The sequence below is a fragment of the Echiichthys vipera genome (genome assembly GCF_963691815.1).
Source record: "Echiichthys vipera genome assembly, chromosome: 6".
Taxonomy (NCBI): Eukaryota; Metazoa; Chordata; class Actinopteri; order Perciformes; family Trachinidae; genus Echiichthys; species Echiichthys vipera.
The window spans coordinates 5364839-5390469 of NC_139831.1; the positions used below are offsets into that span (position 1 = coordinate 5364839).

Here is a 25631-nt window from a genome sequence, read left to right on the forward strand (position 1 = left end):
GGAAAATAAACTATGAGAGCCTGGAACCAAGTCAGTCTCAAAAATAAAGTAATGCCAGATTCCATAGAAAAATCATACAATTTTAGGTTTTCCTTACCAAAAGCAAGTACAAGCACACACTTCAATGTGATTAAAGGTATAGAAAATATCATTTAAATGCAGTCTTTCATTCGGCATATATCTAACATGTCAAGCTGCTTTTTTTCATAGGTTACACTGGATTTCTTATTAGCTTCTTTACACCAGAAAGTGCGCCAACGAGCATTAGGAGCTGTGTAAAAGTTGATATTCAACCAGTTTTTAAGTGATTAATTGGCAGATTTGTCAGCCGAATAAAACAAAATACCTTAGTGATCATTTTAAGCCGGTGTTCATACTTGGAAGTTGCAGTTTAACTAACAAAATCGACGAATGTGTGAATGTTTATCACACTCCCACAAGAAGCCATAGTATTTTGTGGCGGTATTTTACCACAGCATTTACGGTATTTATGCAACTTCCAGGGCGGACGGATACGTAACCGTAGGACGTCACTGTCCCGTACTGCACTGCTCGCACATGCCGGGTGAAAATGTACATTAGCCACCTCTAAACCTTTGTGTATGTGAGTGTACTAACATGGCTGCTTGTGCATTTGCTCTGAAGCTGTTACCGTCGGTGACAGGGAGGTTTTGCACCCGCGCGTTCTCGTGCAGTGCAGCTCGCTCTCAGCTGCACGGAGTGACCGGTACCGGTGCTCTGACGGGCAAAGGGGACCGATTCGGTGGAGTGACAGTGAACCTGGCTGACATCCCTGCGGACATCAGTGAAGGGTCATTCAGCACATTACTTCAAGGTTGGTTGGACTTCAGAGTCTGTTGTTATGAATGAGACTGAGAGGATCAGAGGAGGTCATGTCACATCTACCTCGACCCATGGGCGGATTATGAGACAATGGGCCCCCGGGCACAGACCTGTAAAAGGCCCCCCGCTCTTTCTACGTAGGAACAAGACACCCACATTTAAGGAGTCTCGGGGTTGGAAAAGTATGAAATTTAGTCATTTCCAGGTCTGGATAAATATGGAAAATGTTTGTATTATTTCCAGACTATTGTCTCACTTTCTGAAATAAAATATATTATTACATACAAATCAAAACAAGTTTACTAACGCAACATAGCCGTTTTCCATACGTGATTTCTATCCATCCATTAAAGTGAGAGGTTTTCCAATTTATTATATAAGCAGCCAATTAATATTTCAATTCATTTATATTTGATAATCGTTTAATTGTCCAGTCAAAAAAATAGTGAAAATGCCCCATGTGATGTCTTCAAATAAAGATGTCTAATTTAGGATGATAATTGCCTGGCATTTTTATTTTTTAAATGACTGATTGCAGATCGGGTGGTGTGGTGGTTAGCACTGTTGCCTCACAGCGAGGTTCCTGGTTCAAATCCCGGCTGGGGCCCCTCTGTGTGGAGTTTGCATGTTCTCCCTGTGTCTGCGTGGGTTTTCACCGGGTTGTCCGGTTTCCTCCCACAATCCAAAGACGTGCACGTGTTCGGTTAATTGATGACTAAATTACCCGTAGGTGTGAATGTGAGTGTGGATGGTTGTCTGTCTATGTGCCCTGTGATAGGCTGGCGTCCTGTCCAAGGTGTACCCCGCCTCACGTCCGATGTCAGCTGGGATCGGCTCCAGCCCCCCGCGACCCCGATAGGGACAAGCGGTTGAAGATGAAAGACTGATTGCAGATTGATTAGTTAATAAGTTGGTCAATTATCTCACTGCACAGCATCGTTCCTGCCTGAGTTCCCAACAGTCTCTCAGGGATGAACACCAGCAACCTTCTGCTTCCTCACCCCTCAGGCTTCCTCGACCACATTGTCTCTGCTGCTCGTCATCTTCTCTTCCCTTTAATCTTTACATATTCCATGCGTCTCTCCAAAATCAAATTACGCCACAAAAACAATATTTTCCTATTTCCTGCCTGTTTTACAGCTTATTATTTAATAAAGCACCAATGTCATTATATAAAGCTTTGTTAAAACTTTTGCCTCATGTGCTCCGCAGATTCGTTGTCCAAGTGGAAAGCGGAGGGGAAAGTTGCAGTGTGGCTTCGAGTACCCATCTCACTGAGCCGATGTGCTGCCGCCGCCTCCACTCACGGCTTCACCTTCCATCACGCCAAACACGACCACGCCGTGTTAGCCCTCTGGCTGGGAGAGGGGGAAAGCAGGCTGCCGGGCTTCGCAACTCACCAAATTGGAGTAGCAGGTAGAGAGTTTTTTCGACTGAAGGTCTAGTCTCTGAATGATTAAATAACTTACCGTATTTTCCGCACTATAAGTTGCACCTAAAAACCTTCAAATGTCTCCAAAGCCGACAGTGCGCCTTATAATCCGGTGCTCCTTATATATGGACCAATATTGAGCCACAACAGGTCTCGTAACTACTGTAAGCAGCCGCCGACTCTATTTTCCCCTGTAGAAGAAGTAACGCGCGGTGCATGTTGAGATATACGACTGCGCGAAGCGTGCTGTTTCATTTCCATGTGTGTGTTTGTGTAAAGAGCCCAAAATGGCTCCTATTAAGAGACACGCTTACGACGCAGAGTTTACACTCAAGGCCATTAGTCACGCAGCAGAACACGGGAATAGAGCAGCAGCCAGAGAGTTTAGCATGAACCAATCAATGGTGCCGAAGTGGAGGAAGCAACAAGACGACCTCCCCTGACTGTTGTGTTGACGTTCCCTTTAGCGCAGCTCCATCTAATGGATGCAGAACGTAACCCCAGCCTCGACTGTAGCGTCCGTTCTATGCGCCTCATAATGTGGTGCGCCTTATATATGAAAAAGTTTCAAAATAAGCCGTTCATTGAAGGTGCGCCTTATTATGCGGTGCGCCTTATAGCGCGGAAAATACGGTACTTCATTTTGTATTTTAAACTTTGAACTAGAAGAGACGGGGATATAATGCATACACTGCACTTTTGCTTAGACTCTAAGCCTTATATTCTTCTTTAAAGTAAGTAAAGGAGTATCAGACTCTATAAGCGTGTGTAATAAATCTAATTTGAATGGAACTTTAGGCGCGTATCAAAGCTGCCCTCTACTGTAAAGACTTCAGGCTGTGATTGGCACAGCTTCACTTGGTGTTACGTTACTTCTGATTGACCGAGCCGACCACAAGCTCCCGGGACCCACAGACCCAAATGATTACTGATATGAAAGTAGAGTTCACATTACCCCAGGAGTGATGAGAAGTGGCGTCAGGCTGCACCAGGCAGAGGCTGCACTACCTCTGGAACATAAATCCTTACCAGGTTTTGGAAGAGGGTTACACTGTAGAGATGGAGGAAACACACTTGGCAGATAACAGCTTTAGAGGTGTGCTGGAGGGTATGGAGGTGTGATTTGCTACATTAAGATAATTTAGAAATAACAGTTATAAAGCAAGATTCAAGCCGGGTTAAACTATGACCTTCATTAGGTTTATTTTTAGTTTTTTTTTAAAGGATAAGAGGTTGTTTGTGTGTTTGCTTGTTTCCCAACTTTGGCCCATTTCACTTGCGTAAATGGAAATTCTCATCTGGGCTGTGTGTGTGGGGAGAGGAGCAGCAGAGGGAGGAGTTGCAGACCTGCAGTGTGCAGAGTTTCTGATGGACCAGCAGAGGGCAGAGTGTCGTCCATACCTTTTCTGTTGAGAGTGGATGCACTGTTGATGTTGAGCATGTCAGAACATGTCCAGAGCATCCCTCAGTGTGGAAGGGGTCCGGAAATTCCCTCTTTTGTTGCCAGAATGCCCCGGTGTACAAACAACGATGAAACTAAGGTTAAGAATGTGAAGTATGTAGCTGTTTAGATGATCTGATGCTCGGGTACTTTCAGCCTATTATTTAGATAAGAGGAGAGAACAACACATGATGTGCACTGAGAGAGAAGTCTCTGGTAACAGATCATAGAGTTTGAACCTTCTCTGCAGTAAATTTCGGTTTAATCACCACTTTAAGAACAGGTACAGGTATTTTCACGACCTGTTGCTCACTAGCATCGTTTTTAGTTTTTGGGTTTTTCAATGGCTGATGATGCTGATATTTAGAGAGCAGGGCGGCTGATGCTTGATACATAATCCTGATTTTTGTTTTTTTGCATCGGATAAAATACAGCAATTTAATAATCATAATAACATTCTGCATTGTCTCCGTTCAGGCTGACACGAAGGGAAGCGCTGACTTCAGCAGCCACACTAACATGGCCGCCTGTTTTGTCACGCTGAAAACACACTTAATGATGACTGACCGCTATAATTAAGTTTTCCGTCCGAGAGGCGTGTTAATGTGTATGAAGCGAGAAGAAATTTGGCGGCAGTAGCTCAGTCCACATGTGACTCGGCTGGGAAACCGGAAGGTCGCGGTTCGAGTCCTTGTGTGGACCATGAATGGAGTGTGGACTGGTGCCTGGAGAAGGGCTAGTTCATCCCCTGGGCACTGCCGAGGTGCTGTTGAGCAAGGCACCAAACCCCCAACTGCTCGGAGCTGACATCTCTCCATTAACTGCATGTATATAGGTCCTGTTTGTGCATGTGTGTATTTCGGGCCTGTGTGTGTGTGTAACCTGTATAATAATAATTATAATAATTTCCCTTACTGGATAAATAAAAGGAATTCTTCTTCTTATAAATGATTTGTAAACATAGGTCAACGTGTCATAGGAGTCACATGTCTCTGTTACTGATTGGCTGTGGGTAATATCTGACCGCATTTTGCTGACAAAAGTTAAACAGTTGCTTGTTTTGTTTTTTATGCCGTCAATCTGCCTCGTGAACGCAGGCATCGGCAATTATCTTAAAATGGCATTAATGGACCGACTGGTTAATCGGCCAATCACTAATCATTTTGGTACACACACAAGTGCTTTGCTAGAAACTGATTTCCAATGATGTGCAGTGAGGAAAAAGAAGTCTTTTAAACTGTCGACAGCCTGAATCCAAAAGTCCAAAGTAGGTATTTTGTGGTCAGAGTGACACACTGAGAATTAGAAGTCAGCCCAGTAACATTTAAAGCTCTCACAGTGCAGAGTGAATCTGCAGGAGGATTTGTGCTGCTCTGTTTACACGGGGATGTGAGACGTAACATGGTTAATGCAACCGCAGAGTCAAATAAAACAATAAGTCAAAGGTGCCGTCCAATAAGAAGCAGAGTAACATTTTACCTGAATTCATTATGTCCACTTACTTACGATGCGCCTGTGAGAGATTCAGGTTGCAACGTACTTTCTAATTCATAGTAGGTGAGTAGACGTTCAGGGGGAGTGAACGTAATACAAGCTAACATGTTGGTCACAGAGACTGTCCTTCACCCAAGGAAACCAGGCTCAAGACACACACACAGATGTCAACATCTGTCCCGCTGATGTGTGTATGAAGCTCAAATCCTACCAGCTGCATTATCCTGTGACCGATCAGCGACAACAATTCCAACAAATCACAGATGTTTATGTCATTACAATATCACGCACTATAATGAAAACTCTGTGTACAAATCTGTTCTGCAGCATCTCAGGCTGTCCGCGTTGTATCTACATTAATATCCCGGGGCCACCCAACTGAGAGTTGAGTCAGCTGCACCACACAGAGCTCGAATGAGGAGTGAAATAAAGGAGATACATTTTGGCGTGAATTTACACAAATAACCATCATTTTTGTGAATCCCATGCGGTGTTTCATGGTTCGCTGCAGCATCTAGTGACTCATTCATTCATTCATTCATCTTCAACCGCTTATCCCCGGGTAGGGGTCGCGGGGGGGCTGGAGCCGATCCCAGCTGACATCGGGCGTGAGGCGGGGTACACCCTGGACAGGACGCCAGTCTATCACAGGGCACATAGAGACAGACAGACAACCATTCACACCTAAGGGCAATTTTTAGAGTCATCAATGAACCGAACACCTGCACGCCTTTGGATCAGTGAAACTTAAATAATTGTGTTTTGGAAAGTGCCATCAGTCTTACAGAACGGTATGTGTAAATGATGTGTTGTCTACTAGACTTAATCCTCAACACGAGACAATTTAGCATTAAAGAAAATCACGGTCCTGCTCATCACAATACTCTCAGTACACGACACTCACGATCGGAGCATTTCAACATCTGACCTCATCGTGACCTCATAGTATGCAGCAGATTTGACCGTGAACCTATAATTACTGTGAAAACCAAAAAGTAGGAGAATAATCCTACATGAAATATGAATTAAGCAAAGGCATCAGGCTTTTTTTGTGACTCTAAAGCCATCTGTAACCTCAGGCGATAAACAGTCCTTTCACTACAGAACCCACAGTTCTCCACAGTGATGATCGCTCCTGGGCTTTTTGTTTCATAATTCCTATTCCCCTTTTTTTTCCCTCTCTCCTGCTCCTTGTGAGCATTTTGTTTCCTAGACTGAAGGCTACATAATGATAGCCTCCCTTAGCAGCAGCCAGGCCTCCTCCTGTGAAGCGCCATATGGCAGCGGGATCGGAGATGACATCAGTTTCCACTTGGAAGTCCAAGTCAGGACTTTTAAGACGACCCATCCCTCTTTACACATCTGTGACATTCATTTAAGGCCCGTCCCGGACGGTCAGACGGAGCAACCGGAAAAGAAAGTGACCCGCTTTCCCTCCTCCTCCGAAGCTGTCAGCGACGGCACATAACTGCCCCTCTTAGTCACTACCTGCTAAAAACAAGAGAGAGAAAAATTTGGAGTGGGTTGTCGACAACATTTACAAGTTCGGCTGAGTCACTCGGAAGTTAAGAATTTTAGTTTCATATCGCCAATGGATGACACGATCGCTTGTAGTGATGAAGAATTATCTGCTGTCGTCAGCCGCACGTGGCATTTTAGCAGCTTTCAGCTTATTGTTTTGGTTTTTGGGCCCACGTCTTTAATGCTTTGGTTCGCGCTCAGCGCTCTCAAACCAGAGAAAGATGTGAACATATTGGTTTGGAAGCTGAAGAACAAATCCGAACAGGTTAAAAAGACATTTTGTGGTCTGACACATCGTACAACACACTTTGTCTGAAGCATATCGAGGCCTTACAGCGAGAGTACTTACAACCGTAATACACTTCTGGTGTTGTACGGCGCATTGGATCAAAGCCAAGTGACACTTTCTTTTACGAGAAGTGGAGTCAACTTAAAATACCAGTTCTTCTAAATTACGAGCAACTACCCAGCAATGTTATTCAAGATTCAAGATTCAAGAAACTTTATTTATCCCGAGGGAAATGATTGTGCAACAGTTTCAACACAAAGGTAGGAAAGGATCAGAGTAACAATAAGCATAAAAACATAAATCAAATCAAAATAAAGCTAACGTAAAAAAATCAAACAATAACTAAGTGTGACAGAGTCCATCGGACATTGTGGTTAAACGTAGGTTTATACAATATACAACAGTACGCAGCGTGCAGTTTAGCAGCATATTTAAATAAGATAAGTACAAACTAGCTATTGTCGTTTATTTGACCGGTTTGTCTGTGGACTTGATCGATCTTCCACAGAAGAGATATGTTGAGAAAATATCAGATGGACGAGGCAGCTGCTGTGTCGTCTGAGGCCCGACAGGCTCAGCTCCAGGCTTTTTCCTCCACGTGGGCCATTTTTCATATTGTTTCCAACCTGATAATTAACTTTGAACGAGACTAACAAACATTCTCCTTTTTAAATTGTTCTTATAGTAACTAACTCAGTGAAAATATATACTATATTATATATTCATAATTCCTGTGTGATTGTTTTGTCCAGGCGCAGTTGTCGATGCATCCAATGGGAAAGTTCTCGTGGTCCAAGACAAAAACAAGGTAAATTCATTCAAAATCAATTGAGATGCAAATAATTCCTGTGTTTTTATTTTCAGTGTATGTATGAATGTGTTGGCTACTTGCTACGTTCCTTCAGGAAACTACCAGATGTAAAAAAAGATATATGTTTGGTTATTGTTATTTCCTATCAGGAATGCAGCGCGTGAGAATGTAGCTATACGCACAGAGCTGGGATTATATATATATTATATATGCTAGGTACAGTTGGCAGCCTGACACATTTCCCAAAAATGTCAAAAATGACATTTTTTCGCTGGTTCAAAATTATTTTTGGCTGCCAGTTCCACAGCTCTCGCCTGGTTGAGCCGGAAAGCTGCATATTGGACACTTGATCCTTCAACCATGTGAAAAAATGAAGATCTCTCGGTGCTGCTGAAAACGTCTGTGATTACTTTGGTTTATTTAGCGAGTCGCATGTTGCCTCTGTTGATCCAAATGTGGGTGGAAATCCTCTCAGCTTCTCTCACACTTAGCTACGCTCCGCACAACATTAGTCCACCTCAAGCAAACACGGTGTTTACATGAGCTCAATGCACTCAAACAACTTAGAGAGTGTGTGTCTGTGTCAGCCCTCACAGAGCCCCGCTGTGAGCGCCCGAGTTGTTATGAGGTCGACTTACTCACTAACAGGCCTCTTTTAAAACCTTTTCTACACAGATTTGTTTGTATTCTCAGTCGGGCCGAGACACGATTGCACCGCGATGCTGCAGTTTGGAAACCAATATGTTTTAAGATATACCAACACTTGACTAGAAATAACTGAGGCAATAAATAAAGACCCACACACACACACAAATTACGCGTTCTGTAACCTAAACATTAGAGATTCCAAAAACTGCAGCTTCTGTCCTTAATACAAACATTATATTTTGTAATGTGACCATGCACCACCACCACCACCACCACCACCACCTCCAACAACACTGCTAAAGCTGCCAGGAATTCGAAGCATGACTCGTCAGCAAATCCTGGTGCTGTGCATCCCTACCCATGTAACACAAGATACCCCGGTATACAGTACATGATGTAACCGTAGCTCCCTTCACACATAAACAGCACAGGGTTCAAATGGTTAAAAAGCTCAGGTTACCTCTTGGTGTGACACTTTCACAACATTCTCTGCTTTCACCTTCTTCTGTTTGATATCACTGTTGACTGAATATCCTTGATTGAATAAAACAATTCATTTGAAGATCAAGTCATTTTAGACCAGGTCAAGGTCACCGTGACCACGTACAGCAGCATGAACACATGTGCCACCATTCATATCATCTCATCTCATCTCATCTCATCTTCAGCCTCTTATCTGGGGTCGGGTCGCGGGGCCAGCAGCTTTAGCAGGGGACCCCAAACTTCCCTTTCCCGGGCCACATTAACCAGCTCTAACTGGGGGATCCTGAGGCGTTCCCAGGCCAGTGTGGAGATATAATATCTCCACCTGGTCCTGGGTTTGAATCTCCTGAGGAAGAACAGACTGCAGTTTTTAGAGTTGTCTGCTGGACATAAAATGAATAATCCCTACTTCAATAACAACAAAAGAAACAATAATTCTGCTCAATAAGGTTCTGCAGGACACAGTGATTCATCACAACATCAATTATATGTCCTAACTCCGACGTTGGTCAAGTTAGACTGATTAATAGTTCTTAGAGAATTGTATTAGCCATTCAGGAAGCTATGGTTTCTTCTTCTTCATCAACATCTGACAATATATGACAATATGTTTTAAGTAATGTTGTCCCCCCCAAAAGATAAACACAATGTGGTAATTTATGCATTTCAATCATTTGAATCCTTCTGTGGTATAACACTACTGGGATAATGTGTAACAGTCCTCCTTATCTGCAGTCTCTACGCTTATCTCTCAGCGGTAAGAATAATCTGAGAGGTGACACACGGTTACTGTTAAATCTGAGTCATATGACAAATGTAGCTCACATAATTAACAGGATTTAAGTGGGCCTGTTTGACGACGACATGCAACATGTGTATAATGTATCCTAATGGTTTTTGTCCAGAAGCAGAAGGAAACAGTTTGCGGCCTAAAGTATGGGAAGTGTTTTGCATCTTCCTCCTCCTCCTCCTCCCTCTCCCTATCGAGCTGTTTACTGGAAATAGGCCTTTTAAGAGTCTGGCCCTTGGCAGTACAGAGTCTCTGGCAGGCCGAGCCACTTCAGAGCGAACGGAGGTTTATGAACTTCCTGAAAATAAACCAGGACGTTATCAGTCTCACATCAGTTCATAAGACAACTACCAGATCCTCCAGTGCACTGAAGGTCATTGCATCCATCAGGGAGCTGACTGACGTACTGGGCGTTTTAATGAACCCGTCGTCCAGTCATTTCCCAGCAGATTAGCACGAACAATCTGCGTATCTGCGGCGATGTGATTATTTTCACATTAAGCTCGGACAGCTCTCGTGGTTAAGAGATGTTTTACTCTTACTTTGAAGAACCAAACTGATCCGAACTGAAAGAAAATCTCTTTATTTCTTCCCTCACCAGCACATTTTCAAAACAGCTCCAAAAATATAGCATTCTGTCGACAACACGTGAAAATAAAGGCTGTAGTGCGTTCGTGTTCCTCACAAAGAGAGCTTCTGCAAATCGAGGGGAATCGAAGAGGAAACGGCATTTCTTGGAGAGAGAAAAAAAATAAAGCACTGCATACAAAAATTATTTAACTAACTACAGAAACATATATACAACACTGACGTCATAATTTAACCAGCAGCATACTGTCATTAAATATCAAGGATAAGTGGTGAAACAGTTTTGGAGGACACACTTCACCGCATCAGATGTACGAGTCTCCAGAGTGAAGCACTAAATATAAAACATAGGAACGCTCGGATCAGAGCATTTAACATCTCTCTGCCTGTATAAGTATTAGTTCAGATACATAAGATGATCCTCTGACAACATGTTAATCTACTTGCTGTGATTTCTTAAAGGTAAAAAACTACTGCCAGTGTAAAATGATGCCACCGATTCAAAGATCTCCATAAGAAACAAGTGACTTTAAACGACCTGGACAGATTTTATGTTTCAAAACAGGACTAACATGGACATTTTCTGAAGCGTACATGTTGATATAACTCTAAGATACATTTACAGCAGTGCTATCTATAACGGGTGTTCAATTTTAACTTTGCATTTCAGACGAAGAATGCTTGGAAGTTCCCCGGCGGCTTGTCTGATCCAGGAGAAAACATCGGTGAGTCATCTGCGTCATGCTCAACAGAGCAAAAGACTAATACAGTACATCTAGCGAAATCCTTTGATTGATATGATTAAAGATAATACATACATAAAGATAATACATATACATTCATTTGAACTGTAAGGCACATGATATATATGCAAAGAACTCTATCTGTTTCTCCCATTTTTAACATTTAAAAAGCAGCTTTAGTACTTTACACCTGACCCAACCCTAAAAAGCAGCGTCAAATGTTTGTCTTTACAAAAAAATATATGTATTTTCCCTTTCCCCCCCCACATATAAACATCAGTCTGTAAGGTGACTCTTACAAGGGAGCATCTACATTTCTGTCAGGATCTTTAAAACACCTCCACGTTGATTTCTTTAATATTTGAATGAATTCTTTTCAGGTGCCACTGCCGTCCGCGAAGTCTTTGAGGAAACCGGCGTCCGCTCAGAGTTCAGGTCTCTGCTCAGCGTCCGGCAGCAGCACAACCACCCCGGCGCCTTCGGCATGTCGGACATGTACATCATCTGCCGACTCAGCCCTCTCAGCTACGACATTAACTTCTGCACTCAGGAGTGTCTGCGCTGTGAGTGGCTGGAGCTAGCGGAGCTGGCCAAGACTGACCACACTACGCCCATCACGTCTCGCGTGGCCAAGCTTCTGCTTCACGGCCTGGAGCAGGGCTTCGACAAGATCGACCTCACCATGGAGGAGCTCCCCGCCGTCTACTCTGGGATGTTTTACCAGCTGTACCACAGGCAGCTTCCTCCGACTCTAAAATCCTAGCAAGCCATCAACGACCAGACAGGGTTAGCATATCATGGCTAGCTATGGCTGGTTGTCAGTATTAATGTGTATTTATGACTGGAATTAAGTTGCAGTGTGTTGTTGTTTTTTCACACTACAGCGATGTATGGGGTAATAGGCTGTGAGCTTTAACAGAGACACTGTGGTGCCTGTAGACTGCAGAGTTCTACACAGGATATTTAACACTTTTTTAGCGGCCATATTTGAAGTCCGTATCAATTGTGGCCGCCAGCAGCTGATATCAATTTTTAAAAAGGCACCGTTTAAAATTCTGCTGTGTTTTTTTAAGGGGGACCAGGTTGTGTTAACGAGCTGACCACTACACACTGGCAGAAGCCAAAGTCAGTGGCTTGTAGTTGCTGAACTGACCTACTGACTAGTCAAAAATCATCTTTCTGTTCAAGTTCACTGCCTTTTCTATCATTCAAGGCATCATTCACAACAGTTATCAGTTATGCTCCAGTGCTATGCAACCTGGACTTGTTTTTTGCACAGATCTCAACTTTTACACTTACAAAAGGGGAACATGGTTTTATTAAAACACAAAAAAGCTCAGGAACGAGTTTTTGTATCAGTTAAGTGTGTTAAGATACTGCAGTGTAAAATAATTACAAGTTATAAGTAGTGCTTTGGTTTGGATTTTAGTGTGTGTGTGTGTGTGTGTGTGTGTACGTTTTTATTTGATCAAACCATGCGTCACAAAATTCTATTATTGAATCCCTTCTCTCTTATCAAGTCATACAAATGTAGTATTTGAGTGCAGTTCCTTAACCCTTTCTTCTGTAGGACATGTTTTAACAGAATATCCCTCTATATGTCCTACATCTTGCCACTAACCTCAGACTGCAGCTTACACAGTCTGATGCCGAACGGTAGGAAGCAGACTCGTTAAGGAACACTGCTGTACTTTAAGGGGTGCACTTGAGCAAGGCACCTGGCTCCAGTTGCACTAGTGTAGCAGTTGGCTGTTCCACAGTAAAAAAAAAAAAGCCATTAGCTGGGGAGCAGCCAGGTGTGAATGTGTGCCACTGCTTGAAAAAGTAAAAGCTGAAGTGGAGCAGACATGTTCAGGGTATAACAGTCCGAAAGCATCACAGCTATTTTTTGGGCAATGTCGATGGAACACTTTGTATTCATTGCCGTCACATTTTCTTCTTTGTCTGCCACTAAGACTTTTTAGATTTCTCAATCAGAGCCCAGATTAGCACTTGGCAGACATCGGAAGAAAAAGAATGGCCTTTTGACCCGGTCCAGTTTTGCTTCCAGACTTGTACTGGCCAGTCCGCTTCAGTGCCACGTACATGTTCGGGTACTTCCTGGAGCGGTAGGTGTTGTAGTTGTTGCTCTCAAGTCGCTCTAAGAAGTGGCATTCATCTGTCGCTCGTCTCTGCAGAGAAAGACACAAAGGGAGAATAAGTTGGAGTTCATGTTCAGTGTACTGTATAAGCTGTTTAGTGAGGAGCAGCAGGAGGTTCTGGGGATTTAATACAGTAAGGATTACGTCTTCAGCCTGTTGCTTACAGGGAACAAACCACTGGGACACCCTCACATCACGATACACTTGAAACGCGAGTATAAACTGTAAGAAAACTGTGAAACAAGTCTAGTATTATCTCAACAAATGGAAACTGAAGTAAGGTCATTCTGTCTGTACCATTAATATGAATTCCACTGTGTTTCTTTTCAAACAGCTAATAATACTCTCTTTTTATGTGTATGATTCCTGTAGCGGCATTTCATCAAATACGTTTTTTTTTTTGTTGTTTGGATGATGTTTGATTTAATTTGTTTAATATGTTGTTGGGAAGGGAGGAAATGTGTAATGCTGACATTTTATGACATTAAATTACCACATTAAAACACCCACAGCTAATGCCGCCTTTATTTTGAAGGAGACCGCTAGTTTAGAATACATTATGTTCAATGTTTCGCACTTGTATGACATTTTTTATAGGATGTAATGCTTTACCAGGGATGATTTTACAGCTCTTGTCAGCATTTGTTTTAGTCCAGGTTCTTTGAGTTGGGATTGGACTTTAAAGGGGCTCTACTTGAAATTAAAACATGCATGGGCTAAAATATTAAACATGATAAAGAAGAATCAAAACATAGAGAACAAACACAACAAAACTTAGGATGTCTAGAGATAATATATATATATATGATATGTGTGTGTGTATATAAATATTTATATGATATAAATGGAAAGCTTTAAAAAAAGGCACATCACTAAAAATGCAAAGTAAATGATGCGTCTCTTGTGCTGTGATGTATTCTTAGTGCTCACACTATCCCCACTTTAACATCGTCCCGTGTAGACAACATGCTGAAAACGTTAATTACTGAACGTCTGGACAGAATCGTTCTGTGTCGCTGGGCGTTAACTTCCCTACACCCTGTCCAACAAGAGGCTTTTGTTTTAGTTTCTGTCTTTACTCGACCGTGACGGCACAGCTACGGAGCGATTAGTCAGAAAAACAGTTTCTCTCAGCTTCAACAACCATCCGCAGCTACTTTGTTCAATTCATTATGCAAAAGCGAACAATTTTGTCCACTGAACCAGTGATCACCCCAGCATGTGCACGCCTAAACATCGCTAAGATAGGTAGAGATAAGACCAATTTATTGTTGTATCCAGTCTTTGCAAATTTGTATTTTTACTTCATGAAAAATATCATTCAGGAATGTTTATTGTTAAAGTTTTAGGGTGGAATAAATATAAAAAATAAGTTAAATCTTGCACGGATGTTAACAGCAGAATAAAAAATGTCTGTATTAGTGGATATTTGGCGTTTATATTGGCAAAAATCAAATATACAGTAGAGAATTTCTACATGTGTGAGACCAGACCAGCCAAGGTACTAAATTAGAGGAATTTGTTTTATTTCTTTGGCAACAAACGTTGCGCCTAACAAAAAAAGTTTCCCACCACAAATTCTAATAAGAAGAGAGTTAATATAATGTTCTTTTTTTTAATGATTTTCTTCTCTTTAAGAGCGGAATAGAGAACAGCGCCTTGGGTGGCAGCTGCTGTAGCTTCTCATTACCAAGGAAATGCTTCCTGCCAATTCTATGGACTGTGGACAAGTCTTCACAACCACCAGACCACATCAGTCACCGACACTTCGCACTTCCACTGCCACTGTAAGCAACAACTTTGTGGCAACGGACCAGCAGTGGTGCCAAATTGGTGTTGGCTACTACTCAAGATCTTTCAGATCCGTTTAATTTGACATGACATAAAATACAAAAGTAGGGTGAGAAGTTCAGCCGTCCGTGAGGAACATGGAGTAGAGCCAGTTGAGGTGGTTCAGGATCATCTGGTAAGGATGAACCCTGGGCGCCTCCCTAGGGAGGTGTTCCAGGCACGTCCAGCTGGGAGGAGGCCTCGGGGAAGACCCAGGACCAGGTGGAGAGATTAGATCTCCACACTGGCCTGGGAACGCCTCAGGATCCCCCAGTTAGAGCTGGTTAATGTGGCCCGGGAAAGGGAAGTTTGGGGTCCCCTGCTAAAGCTGCTGCCCCCGCGACCCGACCCCGGATAAACGGTTGAAGATGAGATGAGATAAAATACAAAAGGCAGTGTCTTAACTTTGACTTTGTTTCTAACTTTTCTTTTGCTCACATGTGGCATCTGATGATGATCACTGAACATCTAAAAATAGCATAAGGTCAGTGAGCCAGACTGTCTCCCCCCGCTTCTTCATTCAGAAATTAAAAGCCTCTTCAATCTTTCCGTTTTCCCCACACTCTCAAAACTCCTCTCATTCACAAATTTCATCCTGTCTGAGCAATAAACTGCCTTCCCGTGTTTTATGAACCAATTAATTGTCGGATGCAGTGCTTTAAATAACTTTGTGTTTCCTGCCTTCCTTCTCTCAGACCAAGTGCTGCCCAGTCCTCCATGTTCTCATCACCCCCAGGATGCCCGTGGAGATAAAAAGAAATTTCACAATAAAAGCCTGCCAAAATTAGAGCTCACATCATTGAAATATTTACTTTTCTCCACCAGCAGCATTGAGACTCTTGGAGAAATTCTATCCTCTATCCTGTTTACATGGGTCTGACTTTTACAGAGATGCTACAGTACACAAAAATGAAGTCTATTTAAAAAACAAATACATTTACGCTGTTGCTAGTGTGCAAATATTACCATAATTATTATCATAGTGGCATCATTTCATTTTCATTTCCATCTGATTTCTCCGTACTGAAGTGGGAATGCATCTCGTATTCGTTTTTTCAGTCTCTGAACCGTATGGGTACAAAATCACAGTCGTGTAACATGATGTGATTTGGATTGAACACTTAAACCCAAACATCCGAGCGTTGCCATGACAAGTGCCATGATCTTCTTAGCCAGTGCAATGCAAACACTGAGGACAAGATTGGAGAATGGAAAGAAAGACAAATGGTTGAAGTTATGTGGGAGAGACGCCACAGTTGGAGCCAAATTCTGATCCAAATAAACAGGAGATGCATAGATCCAAAACGGCACACTCTTACTACATGTTCAACAGCTTCATTTGGACCTGGGTCTATTAAATGTTGTGGCAAACCTTGTTTTGTTCTTCGTGCTGACTATGACAAACGTGTGTCAAACTAATTATTTCCCTTCGAGGGAGGATTTCTTGTCGGGTGGTTGGTAAATATTTGGTTTCCCAAACGCAGCAGTCTAAATGCTGCTTGTGACGGAGGCAGAAGAGATTTACCGTAGGAGTGAAAAGCACTGTTGTTAAAATTCTTTGAACCCTTTCAGGAAATGTCATTTGTTGATTTGATAGTGCAGCGTTCACAGTAATGTCAAAGCTCCTCACAGAACAGAAACAATTGAACTTTTGTTAACTCACTGCTCCAAACAGTCGTCCGTCTCTGTTCATCGCCAGATAGCGATTAGCACAGACTCCTTTGATGACCACCTCCCCCACTGAGGTCGCCTGGAGTTGAAGCTTTACTGAGGAAAAAGACAAACATTGATTTGGACAAAGTGAACAAAACACAGACGTCATGAGTAGTTTGCTTGTGGGGTGACTGACCCTTGGAGACATCAGAGCCAGCAACTCCAGGAACAAATCACAGTAAAGATGCTATGTGAGGAATTTTACTATGAAATCTTTACTACGGTAGTAAACAGTAAGCAAGTGAGACAGCCATGACCTAAAAGACGGCCTGCGGTAACTACTTGCCTGTTACAGGACATTTAATATTGTATGAGAACTAATTGAATTTTGAAAGAGGAGAGTTCTGATTAGCTTGATAGCACAAAACCAGGAAAAGGCAACTGTTTCTCAAGAGCAAGCATTGCAAAAAGTACAATATATGAATACTTAAAGCTGCATTAGTCAATTGAAGGGGGCAGATCACTGACTTGTTAAGTTGTTATGGTTAATATGTTCAATAAATGACCCAGTTACCCCTCCTGCAGACTAAAGACTTCATGAGTCGTATCTGTATTCACTTGATAAATAAACGTCCAATATTCAATCTCACTTCTCAGTTTTCACTTTGGTGTCCACTCACTCCTGAGAACCATGTCTGGCCCTTATGCTGGCAGTTGCTGCTAACGTTTTCTGTTGTTTGGTACTGGGCAGGAAGCGTGCAGAGGGTCAATTAGAGCTTGTTTGTTGAAAACAGCTGCCTGCTGCTGCTCGAAACAACACTAATGAGGTGGTCTGTATAAACCAACTCAATCGAGTCCAAGTCAAGTCCAAGTTTAGGAGCCAGTTTCACAATATAGACTTTGTCCTTGATCTAACTGCTAGTCAGACTTTAGATAGATGGCTAAATTAATCTGAATAACACAAAGCTCTTAGTCCAGTTAGTCTGTGGGCAGGATGGTTACCTTTTTAGGCTTAAAATATTAAAATATCTAGACTAATCTATCAGCAATATTACTGTAAGACTGGCCTGACACTAGAGGCCAGTCTAAAATATCTTTGCGAAACAGACCGCAAGTCCAATCAAGTCCCAGTCAAGACCAAATACAAAGGCAGTTGAGACCAGGTCCAGAGCAAATCGAGTCCTTTTCAAGATCATTATAGGCGAGTGGTGTTCCAATGCTTATTTAGTGATTGTGGAGTTATGATCAATGAAAAATGATTCAATCATCTGATGACTCTATCATCAAACTAACCAATGCAATGATCCTGAATCAGCAGCCACCAACAACTTAACCAGTTCTCAATAGCTGAGTCCAACAAGGCACAAGACCAAGACAATTGCAAGACTCTTGAGACTGAGTCTGGACGTCTGTTGCATAGAAGTTGCACCTCATTTGCCTTTTCTTCCTATATTTCAGCAGTAAATGAATGAAACACCATTGACACCACTGATAACAATACGCTTACTCAAGTAAACAGTAGCATCAGTGTGGCTGGCAGCAAACTGAGCACAGTACCTGTTGGCTGTGTGACAGCCGCCTCACAGATGTATCAAAATCATCTCCACATTTTTTCTCTTGAAGAGGCAACACTGCTTGCCAACAGAGCATACTTTGCACGAAGCCCAAACAGCAGAAAGGAAGAAGGGGCCCCATAAGGTAAATTAGGCGGAAGTGTCCAGAATGAATCCACATTAAGACTTCGGATAGACACGCATCTGTTTGTATGATTCATGCCACAGATCCAGGAGATGTTCTTCCCCCAACAAATCTGTAATTGGTCTGAGTGTTCTTGTCGTGCGTTCAGTGTTTACTGTGAATATTATGTCCCATAGAAAACTTTACTTCAACCGTGTGTCTCTGTACAGTGTGGTCCTATCTGAATTTGTCCTGGGGTCGGTGATGTAAGGACAAACATTCACGGTGATGTATATGGGCCATATTGTCCTCCTTGGGATAGGAGGTGCGTTACAAAGAACACAAATGTGGTGGAGTAGAGTCCCATCTACATTAGCAGGCAAATCCCACTTGAAGATCCTTGGATGTATTGGGTAACATTTCTCGCTAACATTCCCAATTCTAACTGGCAGGTGAGTTATGTTGTCCAAAAAGTTGGCAGGTCAATCACAGCCTTAACAAAAGGGCCATTGACGAAGCCTAGCTCAGGTCACATTAACTGTAAGAAGCCATTATGGCAAAAAAGCTAAGTCATTAATACAGATTCCTGGTTTATGACTAATTGTGGATGTATTCCTTTCTGGATCCATGATACTCACTCCCTGATATCCAGAATAACAGGAGTTTTTCTTAAAGTGAAAATAAGTATGAGTGTTATTTAGTTATTATAGAAATAGCCCATCTCTCCTTGAGCTTCCAGATCAGCCGTCTGTTCGGGCGCACCTGCTTGAAATGTCACGCTGTATCTTTGGATGCATTTCAAAACGTGTTTTGATGAAAACTCACATTTTTCCATGTACCCCCTCCTCCCCTCCAACTCACTGATGCAACTTAAAACACACACTTACAGATACACAGTAATCAGCGATACCGAGGCACCGAGGGATATCACAGTTCTTCAGGTCAAACAAGCGTGTTAATGTTTCCACTTAAATAGTTCCTCACATTAGAAAAGCCTACAACTTATCTATTTTTCTTAATAAATATTGTTCAACTGGTGGTACAGAGTTTTTTTTGTTATATATTTTAGTAATAGTATCAGTTTTAGATATATTAGTGGTATAAGTTCATTGACCAGGGACCTCTGGATCAGATATTCACGTATTCTGGCTTCTTACTCCATGTTGTGGTGTTTGGTGTGACGTAAATCACACAGTAAGCAGTGTGAATGACTGTGACTCAGCACACGTATTCCATCAACTGATTAGGAAAACTTAAGGTGTAATCCTCTTGAACTACAGTTTTATACTTCCCAGAAGTGGGCCTCCACACATTTAGGTGTTTACAAGTGGAGAATAAACCTCAGCAAGCTGGAAAACTCACAACGCTCCTCCATGATGTTTTTGCTTCACTCCTACTTCCCTGTTGCATATTAAAAACAGATCATAAAGAAGCTTTGTGTGCTGTGCAAAGCAAAGAAGGGGACTGGAAGTACTTACTGTGGGGGTCGTTCTTCTCCCGGATTCCATCCACACCCCCGTCAGACCTTATCCTCAAGAAGAAGCCCCCGTTTTTACAGTACAGCCTTTTGGGATCCTTGAAGGTCCCAGGAGGAAAGCCGCCGCTGCCGCTGCCTTCAGGTGTGGAGGGAAGTGTTGTGATTTCTCCCGTGGCCATATTCTCCTCTTTCCCTGCTTCCCGGCGACTGCTTCGTCTCCTTCTTGAGCAGTGCAGGAGCCCCACTGTGGCCTCCCACCTCCCACTAACCGTTGCCTGTTCCCTCCTCCCCTCCTCCACAGAGCTTCACACCAACTGATTTTACTTAACCTCAGAGGTCAGTTCGCTTGAACACCCCCCTCTCAGGGCAGCAAGTGCCCTTTGAGTCCTGAGAACCTGAGGCAGGAGGACTCCTTAGTGCCTCTACCTAACAGCAAACGTCTAAATCTACCGTTTGTAGCTGCTCGTCTGTTGTTTGTAGAGAGTGCAGCTGCTTTGCCAGTGTACTTTGAGCACGCTGGTAGGGGGGGATCCCTCGCTTCCAATCTTCTTGCAATGAAGTGTTTAAATCAGGGCAGCTGGCTTAGATCTGTGTGGAAGGCTTTCCCCTTTGGGCCTCAGTTCGCATGCGCCCTAGCAGCACCAACACACACGCCCACTAACGCTCACTGATTTAACCAACCAACCAACCCAGCAGAAGTTGAGAAGGGAGAGGAGGGCAAGGAGGGGGACGTGCAACTTGGACTGTGTCACTGAAACCCTTCAGGGTGCCAAGAGCAGCGGCAAACATGTGAACAGAACCAGTGTTTTCATTCATCCAGTTCAAGAGCTAGAAAAGAGAGGTAAAAATCCAACCAGCACAGTCGGCTTTTTAGTGAATCACTCAGAGCTATTCATAGGTGAAAAAAACAACAATGTTAAGTAGATTTGCCAGCAGGCTAAAATGAAAAAGCCTGCATCATGAATGAATGATTTTAATTGCTGTTCTCAACTTTCTTAGAAGTGGAAGATCACCGATGGGAGCTCTTCGTGCAGGATGTGTTTCTTTTTTTGATTTTAGGAGCAGCAAGGCCATCCATTTGCCAAAATAGGCAGTCACTGGTCTGGGCTTCTGGGCAAAGGTTACCACATCTGAAACTTGTCTTGGATCAGTAGAAAGTCAGCTGTGCTCTCGGTTGACGTCATGTTGGTGACCCCCCCTGAAACTGGTCAGTGAACCATCTGTCATCCAGCCAGGCCCTTCGAGTGACTAAGGCCAGAGGCTTGTGTAGCTGTAACACTTGTGGTTCTGTGTCCAACCCAAGGAAGACATCGTTAGGATGAATGTCCTGTGCCTGTATTAATCAATCTACAAAAACATAGGACATTATAGCCAATCATTTTTAGTGGTTTGCTGAAAGCACATATTCCTTTTGGGCAAAGTCCTGTTTCTCATCACAATGAACTTGTGCCAAGTACAATGGCTGACTCCCAAAGCCTCTTCAATTAGGCTTTGACTGATATTGACCAAACACCTTCAACAAAAGTGTTCATGATTATTACAATTAGCATAATGGGCATCTGTGATTTCAGTGTCTACATGTTGTGTCTTTTTTACCCTGACAAATTCTGAAGAAAATGCCATGATGATGCTTTTATTCTCATTTTCAATCACTGTATTATTTACATACTGATTCAAGATTCAAGATTCAACAAGCTTTATTTATCCTGAGGGAAATTATAGTGCAACAGTTTCAATGCAAAGGTGGGAAAGGATCAGAGTAACAATAAGCTAACGTAAATCAAATCAAAATAAAGCTAACATAAAATAAAACCAACAATAACTAAATGTGACAGAGTGCAACAGACATTGTGGTTAAACGTAGGTTTATACAATATACAACAATACGCAGCGTGCAGTTTAGCAGCAGATTGAAATAAAATAAGTACAAACTAAATAAGTGAGAAGGAGCGATAAGTGATGACAGTGTTAAAAGTGTAGCAGCATTTCTTACTAAACTAAGTTACAGTGAAGTACAGTAAAGTGTAGCAGCATTTCTTACTGAACTAAGTTACAGTGAAGTACAGTAAAGTGTAGCAGCATTTCTTACTGAAATAAAGAAATAGAACTAAATAAAGTGATGTAGTTATGATATAAAGTGACAAAGTGATATAAAGTGACATTTGCTCAGGACAGTGTCTCCACTGTTCCTTACCTGCGCGGGGGGAGATGAATTATACAGTTTGATGGCCACCGGAAGAAAAGATTTCCTACGGCGTTCAGTGTTACACCGGGGGAGAATGAGTCTGTGTTATTATTATTATTATTATTTGTAATGTCCATACAGTATGCTTACTCTAAGGCTGCAGTCAGTAGCTCAGGAGGACTTCAAATAGTCAGGACAATGTAAGGAAAATAGAGGTGACTGCTTACCTGTTGGTGTAAAAGGAGGGTCATTTTTAGTTTAAAGAGTGCACTGAACCATGTGTAAATGCTCCAAGTGTTCCATAAAACAGTATTTAGAGATTTCTGAAACAGAAGATCAAAGAAAGAGCATCATAAACATTGACCACTGCCTTTAAATTGGCTGATACAAAGGCAAAAGAAAACCAACAACAGAAAAGGAAACCTACACCACTACAGAACCACCGAAGATGAATTCACATGTAACAACATGGCCTTAACCAGACCAGAAGTTCCAGGATACTCTACTTTTTCTACTGATTTACAACATGTAGTATGTGTCATTGTCGGAGGATAATAAAACAATATTTACAGTCTGCTTGTGGGTTTCTCTCTAAAAATAAATTCCTGTGACAGTCTGGTGTCAGTGTGGCACCTGCTCCCAAACAGATGGCTTTATTTTAAAACCTGACAGAAGCTACCTCTTACAGTTACACAGGCATGCTGGTGCGGTACGATCTTTATTTGCACCAGAACCTGCACCACCCGCTCCAGCAGCTTTATTATGTCCAATGCTCCTTGAAGTGCTTTTAAATATTTAGCTCCCCTATCTTGAAATAAACTACAGGATCATTTCAAACTGGAATCCCTCATCAGCAAAAGCTGGATTAAGGACATTTAAAATACAATTTGCACATGTACTGTCTCTGAGCACTGATCTGATCACTGTTTTAGTTGTGTGCTGTTTTGGTTTTAAATGTGAACTTGTTTGATTATGCAGCTGTCTTGGTCAGGACTCCCTTGGAAAAGAGATTTTAAATATCAATGGGAATATCCTGGTTAAATAAAGGGTGATGGAAATGAAAATGAATTTACAATTGTAGTGGCCAGATATTTGCTGAGGTGCTGGAAGCAGAGATGACAGTAGGAGAACCTCCGCACACTTGGATCTGTGCAGTATCACATGTAAACGTAATGAATCTAATCTTTCATTCATTCATCTTCAACCACTTGTCCCTGTCAGGGTCGCGGAGGTCTGGAGCCGATCCCAGCTGACATCGGGCGTGAGGCGGGGTCCACCCTGGACAGAACGCCAGTCTATCACAGGACACATAGAGACAAACAGAGACAGACAACCATTCACACCTACGGGCAATTTTAGAGTCATCAATGAACCAAACGTGTGCACATCTTTGGACTGTGGGAAGAAACCGGAGAACCCGGAGAAAACCCACGCAGACACGGGGAGAACATGCAAACTCCACACAGAAGGGCCCCAGTCGGGATTCGAACCAGGAACCCTCTCGCTGTGAGGCGACAGTGCTGACCAATCTAATCCCGAAAGCAAAACTAAAAATGTCTCCAGTTCCTTTTTGACACTTATAATAATATTATATAGATCACTTAGAATATGGTTCTATTGCCCCAAGTGAAATGAATAGCACATGCTGTCAGTTAGCAATTATCATATATAGCTTGACAGCTCAGCTAACTCTTTAGCTTTTACGTGCTGAAGGCGATCTTTAAATGTGTGCATGCATCAGTCCAGGGTCGTCTCTGTGCAGATGAAGCATGAGGCAGAAAGTAAAAGGTGGACTCGGTCTGAACTCTCACATGTGTCACCAACTTCTCCATTCCCATTTTCCTCCTCAATGTAGTGTTTATGTAATGTCCTACCCCACGCTGTCACGGCCACACCACCGCCTGAGTCACTGATGCCTGAGTCAAGGTTGTTGCGGCTCCACTATAAAGCCTCAGTAACGTTTTTATTTCACCAAACTATTTTTAGAATGCAACAAAACGCTCTCTCGCTGATCTCAGAGGAAATGGAAGTTCTCACGTTTCAACTGACACCTCTGAAACACGACACGCACAAAAGGAAAGAGTCTAAAGATAACCAGGAGTGCGCTTTACATTGATTGACATTTTCGGATTGTTTTAGATTTTTCCAATTAGTCGACATTTCTCTTACACCGTGTTAAGGCTGGAAAGAAAGCTTTCAACTGATATTTTATATTTTTACACAAACAAAAAATGACAGCGCAAGGAGTGTGGTGGGTTGATCCTACTGTGCCCTTACAGTGATCATGTAGGAGGGGAAATGTCAACTAGCCTAAAATCACCTCCAGAAGTTGTAATTACCCGTAGTTCGCTGTTTGAAATGTCTAATAAAAATTAATCAAAACATTTAGGGAAGCAGTGTCAAAGGTGAACAGTGTTAGACAACATGTACACATAATGATGTGTATTCAAATATATAGGACGTCTTAAAAAAAGACTAAAACACACACTTGCCAAACAAAATCCCAGTCATACTCCATGAGAGGGGAATTGAATTGTGGTTTTGGACATGCACTTTTTGTAGTCGCTGTGTACAACAGCTGAGCATGAACACGAGGTGTGTTCAAGGTCATGTACAAGTAGCGCAATAATAAACAGATTTTTAGGGTATTTCCTATGGGAATAATACGCAGCACCTTCAAGGTAAATGGACTTGTACTTATAAAGCGCCTTTCTAGTCTTCTGACTACTCAAGGCGCTTTCACAGTGTTTGTCACATTCACCCATTCACACAGACATTCACACTGATGGTAGTGGACATCTTCATACCATCTAATCTAACCATTCACACCACATTTACACACCCATGCGCAGCACGGGGAGCAATTCAGGGTTCAGTGTCTTGCCCAAAGACACTTCGACATGTGGACCGGGGAAGGTGGGGATCGAACCGCCGATCTCTCGAATGGAGGACGACCCCACTGTTTCACAGTCGCCCAAGGCAAAGCAATTGATAACTCAGACTTGGATAAAATAATTATAAAAATGACTACTGACCGAACTTTAGGTCTGTTTTCTAAGATGCTGTCCTCATTTTCAAAACACCTGGAGGTCAGGAAAGAAAACATTCAGGGGACAATCAAATAAATATCGCTATAAACTATTAAAAAAAATAGTTATATTACCTCTCATGTCGTCATGTTTTTCTGCTCCATTCTTGGTTCTCTGTTTTGCATCTTGATTTCATTCAGTGGATTTGTTTGAATTAGGATTATATGTGAATCTCACCATTCAAAATCTAAACATACTCGATTCATCTTATTTACCTGCATCAGCCTGAATGAGCGTCAGGCAGACTGAAGTGCCATATAATCATTTGTCTCCCCCAAGTGGTAGCCTCTATGCCTAGGTAGCATTGCTTCAATACAATGGCTTTCTCTAATGTTGTCCTTTGACGGTGTATTGATGACAGGAGAAGAAATAATATAAAAAACAATTTATTTTACTTTCACTTTGTACTAGTCCTACAAAATGTATTTTAAACATGTTTGTGATCTAAATAAACTCATGTAAAATCATAACAAATCCCCAAAATGTTGCATGAGGG

The 25631-nt window shown here is 42.3% G+C and overlaps 2 protein-coding genes across 2 annotated transcripts; one reads left to right on the forward strand and one right to left on the reverse strand.

Annotated features, from left to right (window-relative positions):
- Positions 1-618: 618 nt before the first annotated feature.
- nudt6 (nudix (nucleoside diphosphate linked moiety X)-type motif 6) lies at positions 619-11883 on the forward strand (the record flags this gene model as incomplete). The annotated part of the gene is made up of 5 exons (XM_083915725.1): positions 619-835; positions 2056-2259; positions 7773-7828; positions 11011-11065; positions 11464-11883. 5 exons carry the CDS (start codon positions 619-621, stop codon positions 11844-11846), a joined length of 915 nt encoding a protein of 304 aa, XP_083771851.1. The 3' UTR covers positions 11847-11883.
- A 13-nt stretch (positions 11884-11896) lies between these two features.
- Positions 11897-20393, reverse strand: fgf2 (fibroblast growth factor 2). Its single transcript, XM_083915726.1, has 3 exons — positions 19863-20393; positions 16718-16821; positions 11897-13254 (listed from the first exon to the last, which is right to left on the reverse strand). Exons 1-3 carry the CDS (start codon positions 20038-20040, stop codon positions 13069-13071), a joined length of 468 nt encoding a protein of 155 aa, XP_083771852.1. The 5' UTR covers positions 20041-20393; the 3' UTR covers positions 11897-13068.
- Positions 20394-25631: the final 5238 nt, after the last annotated feature.